This window comes from Notothenia rossii (genome assembly GCF_949606895.1).
Source record: "Notothenia rossii genome assembly, chromosome: 5".
In the NCBI taxonomy this organism is placed as follows: Eukaryota; Metazoa; Chordata; class Actinopteri; order Perciformes; family Nototheniidae; genus Notothenia; species Notothenia rossii.
Window position 1 is genome coordinate 787,200 of NC_136903.1, and position 10,000 is coordinate 797,199.

General features: G+C 45.5%; 1 protein-coding gene across 8 annotated transcripts in view; it reads right to left on the reverse strand.

Moving 5' to 3' along the window:
* The window catches only part of phf21ab (PHD finger protein 21Ab), a 43,698-nt gene that overhangs the window by 15,098 nt on the left and 18,600 nt on the right, over positions 1-10,000 (reverse strand). For 3 of the 8 annotated variants that reach the window (XM_079685447.1, XM_079685453.1, XM_079685452.1), the window contains exons 8-15: positions 8,555-8,752; positions 7,127-7,219; positions 4,708-4,866; positions 4,140-4,349; positions 3,613-3,717; positions 1,492-1,543; positions 1,337-1,416; positions 629-689 (exon numbers count right to left, since the gene is read on the reverse strand). In XM_079685447.1, the coding sequence (XP_079541573.1) occupies positions 629-689; positions 1,337-1,416; positions 1,492-1,543; positions 3,613-3,717; positions 4,140-4,349; positions 4,708-4,866; positions 7,127-7,219; positions 8,555-8,752 (958 nt within the window). The remainder of the gene's footprint in view (positions 1-628; positions 690-1,336; positions 1,417-1,491; positions 1,544-3,612; positions 3,718-4,139; positions 4,350-4,707; positions 4,867-7,126; positions 7,220-8,554; positions 8,753-10,000) is intronic. The other 5 variants (XM_079685448.1, XM_079685450.1, XM_079685449.1 and 2 more) reach the window with 5 other exon arrangements.

Genomic DNA, 10,000 nt, shown 5'->3' on the forward strand with positions numbered 1-10,000 from the left:
TCTCTCTCCGTTTGTGCGCGGGGCTAATGCTAATGCTAATAATGCTAATGCAAATAATGCTAATGCCAGCAAATACGGCTTAAAAAAACTTTTCAGAGTTTTACGAGGCGTGGATTGCAATTCGCCCAGACAATCAGAACTGGGGCACTTTTCCCCCCCAGGAGAGTCCCACCTCTCAGCAGGCACTGAACATGGGGGTAAAAGTTCCCGGCACTAAGTTCTCTTTTTGGTGTGAACGCAACATCAGGGGTACTAACGGAACTAAAGGGGAAAGTACTCCGGTGTGAACGCGCCTATTGATCCTGATCAGAGTTTCAGATGGAGGTAATATTGATCCTGTAAAACTTCATATTTAGTATTTTTATATATATGTAGAAGTATAAATCCGGCTTTAATTAAGAGGAGCGAAAAGAAACAGGAAGTAGCAGCAGGGGGGGGGGGGGGGTTATTTTACAGCAGGTATTATTATTATTAGAGTCAGAGATTAGTCTCTTCTGATTACATTGAGCAAGTTAAACTGCTTTCTGTTACTGAGCTGCATCTTTATTTTACATACTGTATATATACACGCAGGTATATACTGTATATATATATATATATATACATATATGGTGTATATCATACGGACCTCTCTTCCTGGTCCCTTGGTGCAGAGGGCTGTTCAGGTAACTCACTGCACTCTTTTTCCTCTGAAACAAACAGAACACGTTCAATTAATGAAATGTGAATCATTTAAAGCAGGGTGTCAAACTCAAGGCCTGCTACTACACTTTGTGTCCCCACAAGAGCTCTGAAAGAATATCATATGTTTGTTATACGGTTACATGCCACTTTACAGAAGCACGTTGCCCTTAAACTACATGTCCCACAATGCATCTCATTTTGTAACACTGAGAGTTGCAATTATTTGCCGTAGTTAATTATGAAGTTATTACCATATCCCATAATAATCCAATGTAGAGGCAATAATGTGATATAATACATTATTTTATATATATTATATATTTATATAGTCTTAAAGTTACAGCCGGCCCTTTGAGTGCAACCACAATGCTGATGTGGCCCTGAGGGGAAATTGAGTTTGACCCCTGATCTAAAACAGTCCCCTGATGGATGCTCCTCCACTGACGGCAGCTAATGGAATATTACTGTATAACAATATCCATATCAGTTCATCCTTTCAGGTCTGCATCAGTTTAGGTGAGATGTTGGTGAGGTTATGAGCTGATGATTTAAAGTATTGTATATATATATATATATATATATATATATATATATATATATATATATATATATATATATATATATATATATATATATATAGTATAGTTTGTACCTCGGGTTCGAACACGGCGCCGCTGTACACCGGGTTGGCTGTCGTTCTCCTCTTCCTCTCCTGCCGTTTGCTCTGGATTTCTGCAGAGAAACATGAGAGTTTGAATCCATAAAGCTCCGCGGTCGCAGCATCCGGACCTGAAGACAGAAACTCACCTTCCAGGTGGTCGTGTGTGACGAGGCCCAGAGACACCATGAAGGCCAGTTTCTGGAACAGAGAGAAAGCACATGACTTCACCACCGCTAAGCTAAACGAGGCTAACGTTGGGCTATGAGGGAACTACAGCACGGTCACATGACTTCACGTCACCACCGCTAAGCTAAAGGAGGCTAATGTTGGGCTATAAAGGAACTACAGCACGGTCACATGACTTCACGTCACCACCGCTAAGCTAAAGGTGGCTAATGTTGGGCTATAAAGGAACTACAGCACGGTCACATGACTTCACAACCGCTAAGCTAAAGGAGGATAACGTTGGGCTATGAAGGAACTACAGCACGGTCACATGACGTCACGTCACCACCGCTAAGCTAAAGGAGGCTAATGTTGGGCTATGAAGGAACTACAGCACGGTCACATGACTTCACCACCGCTAAGCTAAAGGAGGATAACGTTGGGCTACGAGGGAACTACAGCACGGTCACATGACTTCACGTCACCACCGTTAAGCTAAAGGAGGCTAACGTTGGGCTATGAGGGAACTACAGCACGGTCACATGACGTCACGTCACCACCGCTAAGCTAAAGGAGGCTAATGTTGGGCTATAAAGGAACTACAGCACGGTCACATGACTTCACATCACCACCGCTAAGCTAAAGGAGGCTAATGTTGGGCTATAAAGGAACTACAGCACGGTCACATGACTTCACGTCACCACCGCTAAGCTAAAGGAGGCTAATGTTGGGCTATAAAGGAACTACAGCACGGTCACATGACGTCACGTCACCACCGCTAAGCTAAAGGAGGCTAACGTTGGGCTATAAAGGAACTACAGCACGGTCACATGACTTCACGTCACCACCGCTAAGCTAAAGAAGGCTAACGTTGGGCTATGAGGGAACTACAGCACGGTCACATGACTTCACCACCGCTAAGCTAAAGGAGGCTAACGTTGGGCTATGAGGGAACTACAGCACGGTCACATGACTTCACATCACCACCGCTAAGCTAAAGGAGGCTAACGTTGGGCTATGAGGGAACTACAGCACGGTCACATGACTTCACGTCACCACCGCTAAGCTAAAGGTGGCTAATGTTGGGCTATGAGGGAACTACAGCACGGTCAGATGACTTCACGTCACCACCGCTAAGCTAAAGGAGGCTAATGTTGGGCTATAAAGGAACTACAGCACGGTCACATGACTTCACGTCACCACCGCTAAGCTAAAGGAGGCTAATGTTGGGCTATAAAGGAACTACAGCACGGTCACATGACTTCACTTCACCACCGCTAAGCTAAAGGAGGCTAACGTTGGGCTATGAGGGAACTACAGCACGGTCACATGACTTCACGTCACCACCGCTAAGCTAAAGGTGGCTAATGTTGGGCTATAAAGGAACTACAGCAAGGTCACATGACTTCACGTCACCACCGCTAAGCTAAAGGTGGCTAACGTTGGGCTATGAGGGAACTACAGCACGGTCACATGACTTCACGTCACCACCGCTAAGCTAAAGGTGGCTAATGTTGGGCTATAAAGGAACTACAGCACGGTCACATGACTTCACGTCACCACCGCTAAGCTAAAGGTGGCTAACGTTGGGCTATGAGGGAACTACAGCACGGTCACATGACTTCACGCCACCACCGCTAAGCTAAAGGAGGCTAATGTTGGGCTCTAAAGGAACTGCAGCACGGTCACATGACTTCACGCCACCACCGCTAAGCTAAAGGAGGCTAATGTTGGGCTATAAAGGAACTACAGCACGGTCACATGACTTCACCACCGCTAAGCTAAAGGAGGCTAACGTTGGGCTATGAGGGAACTACAGCACTGTCAGATGACTTCACGTCACCACCACTAAGCTAAAGGAGGCTAACGTTGGGCTATGAGGGAACTACAGCACTGTCAGATGACTTCACGTCACCACCACTAAGCTAAAGGAGGCTAACGTTGGGCTATAAAGGAACTACAGCACGGTCACATGACTTCACGTCACCACCGCTAAGCTAAAGGAGGCTAACGTTGGGCTATGAGGGAACTACAGCACGGTCACATGACTTCACGTCACACCGCTCAGCTGGAGGGCCTAACTGCCCCCCCCCTCTACACACCTCGGGGTTGTCCTCTCTCTTGGCAGGGAGAGACAGCGGGGGGGTGGAGGGGGGGGGGCTCACCACCAGCTTCTGCTCAGATCCACCTCCGGGTTTAACCGTCTGCTGAGAGGAGGTGAAGAAAATCAATCAATCAATCAGCAGACACTGCTGAAACACAAACCTGAACATTTGGTTATTAAGGAGTTATGTTGCGTAATAAAGCATGTTGTCTAATACCATGTTTTGTGTAATAACATGTCTTTTTAAGGAAGTTTATATTGTTTAAAAACATGTAATAGCACGTATTCTGTAATAACACGTATATTTAGTAATAACACGTATATTGAGTAATAGTATTATGTAATACCATGTTTTGTGTAATAAGGAAATGTATATTGTGTCATAGAATGTGTTGTGTAATAACATGTATTTTGGGTATTGTGTAATAACATGTATTTTGGGTAGTAACATTGTGTAATAGCATGCATATTATGTAATAACACTGTAATAACATGTTTTGTGTGTAATAACCACGCTCTCAGTACCTTGGGCTCTGCATTCAGGCTGCTGATCTGGATGGGCTTGTTGGGCGCGGGCTTCAGGGCGGGGGTCAGGATGGGGGTCAGGACGGGGGTCAGGAGGGCGCTGTTGGCGAGGCGTGTTGTTGTTGTGGTCATCATTGGGGGGGTGGCGATCACGATGCCCGTCAGCGTGTTGCTGCTCTCTCTGCACGGCTGACCGTTCAGGATGCGCACCTGGAGGGTGGGAGGCAGTGAGAGGTTTGAAAATACTCTCAAAACGTACCTATTCACTCTAGCTCTCTGTTAGTGTTTCTGATTTTGTGTAAAGCACTCTCTGCCCTAGTTTTACTGTAACAGAGTATTCCTACACTCTGGTACTTCTACTTTTACTCAAATACAAAATCTGAGTACTGCTACTTTTACTAAAGTACAAGATCTGAGTACTTCTACCTATCTTGATGCTCAGTATATACTGCTCTTCATCGTTGTTATGTATGATATATAGTGTACTGTAGAATGAAGACGAGGGGTTGAAGCCCTGCTGATTGTAATGATGGATGAAGATGAGATGTTGACAGCGAGCAGAGCGCACCTGGTGGATGGGAGCCGCTGAGGGCAGAGAGGAGGAGGAAAGCTTGGTGGCCAGCATGAGGGGCCGCTGCAGCAGCTGGGGGGCCGCCATCATGGGGGGAGGGGGCGCCGGGGCGATGTGCACGTTGGTGTTGGAGGGCGGGGGCGGTTTGGGCCGGACCTGGAGACAGCAGACAGCCAATCAGAAGAGAGGAGAACACAGGTGAGAAGAACACTGCTGGGTGACGCCACTGAGGATCTGAGGGGGACTGATGCTAATGCTAAGGCTAATGCTAATGTTTATACCAGCGCCAATTTTACATACTTTTACTATTATAATATTAATGCAAATGCTGATGCTAAAAACAAATGCTAATGCTAAAAACAAAGGCTAATGCATATACCAACGCCCATTATAGATACCTTTAATTGTACTCATAGAAAACTAATATTAATGATGCTCATGCTAATGCTAGAAACAAATGCTAATGCTAATACAAACGCCAATTTTACATATTTTTACTTAAACTAATAAAACACTAATATTAATGTTGCTGATATTAATTCAAACACATATGCTAACGTCAATTTGATGTACTTTTACCTACACTAATGCTAATGTTTTGTACAATCTAATGCTTCTCTTAAATGTGATAGTTTTTGTTAGTTAGCTTTCACTTTAATCCCAGAGAATATTAAGATTATTTTTGTGAATTAATAACTCTAATCCCACATTATTTCCCTGTTTATATGAGCACCCTTGATATTGTTAAACAAATTAATATTTGCTTGTTTTTTCTAATTGTTTACTCCCTCGTTGTGTTATTTTAGCAGTGTTAAAGTTCTCCTAGCAGTGTTAAAGTTCTCCTAGCAGTGTTAAAGTTCTCCTAGCAGTGTTGAAGTTCTCCTAGCAGTGTTAAAGTTCTCCTAGCAGTGTTAAAGTTCTCCTAGCAGTGTTAAAGTTCTACTAGCAGTGTTAAAGTTCTCCTAGCAGTGTTGAAGTTCTCCTAGCAGTGTTGAAATTCTCCTAGCAGTGTTGAAGTTCTGCTAGCAGTGTTAAAGTTCTCCTAGCAGTGTTGAAGTTCTCCTAGCAGTGTTGAAGTTCTCCTAGCAGTGTTGAAATTCTCCTAGCAGTGTTGAAGTTCTCCTAGCAGTGTTGAAGTTCTCCTAGCAGTGTTGAAATTCTCCTAGCAGTGTTAAAGTTCTCCTAGCAGTGTTGAAGTTCTGCTAGCAGTGTTGAAGTTCTCCTAGCAGTGTTAAAGTTCTCCTAGCAGTGTTGAAGTTCTCCTAGCAGTGTTGAAGTTCTCCTAGCAGTGTTGAAGTTCTCCTAGCAGTGTTGAAGTTCTCCTAGCAGTGTTAAAGTTCTCCTAGCAGTGTTAAAGTTCTCCTAGCAGTGTTGAAGTTCTCCTAGCAGTGTTAAAGTTCTCCTAGCAGTGTTAAAGTTCTCCTAGCAGTGTTGAAGTTCTCCTAGCAGTGTTGAAGTTCTCCTAGCAGTGTTAAAGTTCTCCTAGCAGTGTTGAAGTTCTCCTAGCAGTGTTGAAATTCTCCTAGCAGTGTTGAAGTTCTCCTAGCAGTGTTGAAGTTCTGCTAGCAGTGTTGAAGTTCTCCTAGCAGTGTTGAAGTTCTGCTAGCAGTGTTAAAGTTCTCCTAGCAGTGTTGAAGTTCTCCTAGCAGTGTTGAAATTCTCCTAGCAGTGTTGAAGTTCTGCTAGCAGTGTTAAAGTTCTCCTAGCAGTGTTAAAGTTCTCCTAGCAGTGTTGAAGTTCTCCTAGCAGTGTTGAAATTCTCCTAGCAGTGTTGAAGTTCTGCTAGCAGTGTTGAAGTTCTCCTAGCAGTGTTAAAGTTCTCCTAGCAGTGTTGAAGTTCTCCTAGCAGTGTTGAAATTCTCCTAGCAGTGTTGAAGTTCTGCTAGCAGTGTTAAAGTTCTCCTAGCAGTGTTAAAGTTCTCCTAGCAGTGTTAAAGTTCTCCTAGCAGTGTTAAAGTTCTGCTAGCAGTGTTAAAGTTCTCCTAGCAGTGTTGAAGTTCTCCTAGCAGTGTTAAAGTTCTCCTAGCAGTGTTGAAGTTCTCCTAGCAGTGTTGAAGTTCTCCTAGCAGTGTTGAAGTTCTCCTAGCAGTGTTGGATCACAGTATCTCTGCAGGAGCTCCCAGTGGCGTCACCCAGCACTAAAGTTCACCCACACGTTTCCACTGAAAGGGTTAAAACACACGGACAGCCAGGAACACAAAATACCAAGAAGCTGCAGGAAGGTAAACACACACACACACACGCACAGGCAGGAAACCTTAAAACAACCTGAGGTCGGAGTAAATGATAAGAAGCACAACGAGAGGAGGAGATGAGTAGAGGCAGCGCAGAGCAAACACTGTTTTAGTGCCGCAGAGCAAGGCATGGTGTTTGCTGTGCCTCGGGTTAGGGGGAGGCGGGGCTTACAGGGACGCACCTGTGGCTGATAGGTGGGTCGAGGCGTCAGTCTAGGAGGAGGGACAAACTGAGGAACTTTGATTGGCTGGGCCGAGGTGGTGGTGGCCTGCATCTGAGACAAAACCATCGAGAGGTGGATCTGTGCTCGATTAAAACCATGGAGAGGTGGATCTGTGCTCGATTAAAACCATGGAGAGGTGGATCTGTGCTCGATTAAAACCATGGAGAGGTGGATCTGTGCTCGATTAAAACCATGGAGAGGTTGATCTGTGCTCGATTAACACCATCGAGAACACCATCGAGAGGTGGATCTGTGCTCGATTAAAACCATAGAGAGGCGGATCTGTGCTCGATTAACACCATGGAAAGGTGGATCTGTGCTCGATTCAAACAACATGGAGAGGTGGATCTGTGCTCGATTAACACCATGAAGAGGTGGATCTGTGCTCGATTAAAACCATGGAGAGGTTGATCTGTGCTCGATTAACACCATCGAGAACACCATGGAGAGGTGGATCTGTGCTCGATTAACACCATGGAGAGGTGGATCTGTGCTCGATTAAAACCATGGAGAGGTGGATCTGTGCTCGATTAAAACCATGGAGAGGTGGATCTGTGCTCGATTAAAACCATGGAGAGGTGGATCTGTGCTCGATTAACACCATGGAGAGGTGGATCTGTGCTCGATTAACACCATGGAGAGGTGGATCTGTGCTCGATTAACACCATGGAGAGGTGGATCTGTGCTCGATTAAAACCATGGAGAGGTGGATCTGTGCTCGATTAACACCATGGAGAGGTGGATCTGTGCTCGATTAACACCATGGAGAGGTGGATCTGTGCTCGATTAACACCATGGAGAGGTGGATCTGTGCTCGATTAACACCATGGAGAGGTGGATCTGTGCTCGATTAACACCATGGAGAGGTGGATCTGTGCTCGATTAACACCATGGAGAGGTGGATCTGTGCTCGATTAACACCATGGAGAGGTGGATCTGTGCTCGATTAACACCATGGAGAGGTGGATCTGTGCTCGATTAACACTTGTACTTGAGTAAAAGTAGAAGTACTCAGATCGTGTGTACCAGCTCTTCTTCAGTGCACGTCTAAAGGCGTTATCTTTCCCTGTTTTTATATTTTTATGTCTAATATATATTCAAGTTGTGTTGTTGGAGGAGCTTCAGATGTTCCTCTCCAGATCTACCCTGTAGCTGCTGAGTATCTGATGATAAAGCCTCTGAACTCTGGGCTGATAAACAGCCGTATTGTATTTCCGAGCGACAGTAGACGTGATATTTCTCCTGCGATGTTAACATCTCTTTATATCCTCGATGAGGAAGTGGTTAAATCTCAACGGGGTTTGAAACCGACAGACACATCCCTGACAGCAGATCATAAACCTGACAGCTGTGAACACTAAGGTGAGGTGAGGGGGCGGGGCTTACCACCATGGCGTTCTTGGTCACCAGCCTCATAGGCTCTGCACTCTGATTAGTCAGCTTGCCGGCCACCTGCAGGTTGATGGGCACGCTCTGCAGGTCAGGTTTGGTGATGGCTGCAGTTACCACGGCGACAGTGGGGGGCAGCGCCTTCAGAACCAGAGGTAGAGTCTTAGTGGTGAGAAGCGGCGTCACCATCAGCGTCTAAACACAGAAATCACCCATCAGTACAATCTCAACATTTTAACTTTTTCTGAAAATCTCAAAATGTTGACTTTTTTTTTAAAAAAAGATCTCAACATTCTGACTTTTTTCGGAAAATCTCAAAATTCTCAACATTTTAAAAGGTGGGGTAGGTAATTTTGGAGAAACCAGCTCGAGTGGCTTCCAGTAACTGCTAGAATCCACTTCAAGACTCTGGTACTTGTGTACCATGCTGTGAATGGATCTGGCCCTTCCTACATCCAGGACATGGTTAAACCGTACACCCCAGCACGTGCACTCCGCTCTGCATCAGCCAAACAGCTCGCTGCACCCGCACTGCGAGGGGGACCCAAGTTCCCGTCAGCAGAAACACGTGGGTTTGCTATCCTGGATCCAAAATGGTGGAATGAGCTCCCCATTGAAATCAGGACAGCAGAAAGCTTACACATCTTCTTCAGACTGAAAACTCATCTCTTTGGACTCCACTTCCAGAGATAGAATTACTAAAAAAGCACTTATATACTAAAAAAGGGCTGGCTGATCTAAAGCCAGTTGAGTAGCACTTGAAATGTTTGGCTCTATGAAACCTGATGAACTTATATGATTCTGTTTTCCTCTCGTTTGTATCTTGTTGGTCGAATGCACTTATTGTAAGTCTCTCTGGATAAAAGCCTCAGCTAAATGTGATGTAATGAGTGCGCTAGAATTTGAAAATACATAGCCGGAAAAAATGTGCCCCTTCCTCTCAGAGCCCCTCCTCCAACACACACGAACGCGCACATGACCAATGAGAGCAGAGGTCAGTGTGTGCACAGATGGAAGGCTGACAGGCAGGTAGGCCATCCAGTTACTTTAGCCGGCTCAGATGATTGGTCGTGCTTTTTACAGTACCACGAAAAATCCATAAAGAATGTCATCAGTGGAAGCCGTGGTTTCTCCGCTGGTGGAACATCATGATGTGAGTGCCGGCTGTACGGGCGTCTCTCCGGCTGCAGGAGGTCCTCGACGTCCGACGCTGAGTCGACCGGATAAATGTCTGCCCCGATATCTTCAGCCAGAACGACCAGTACCTCCTCAGGGCTCTGCTTCCTGCCTGCCAGCTTTGCAATGTGCTTATTTGGCGAAAGATTAAATAACAATTCCTAAATGCAAAGAAATCACCGTGCTGTGCGTTCTGATGCGCGAGCCGAACGTCAGACATTATTCTCCACGCAGGGCTGTACCTCTGGAGCCCATTGGTCGATGTGG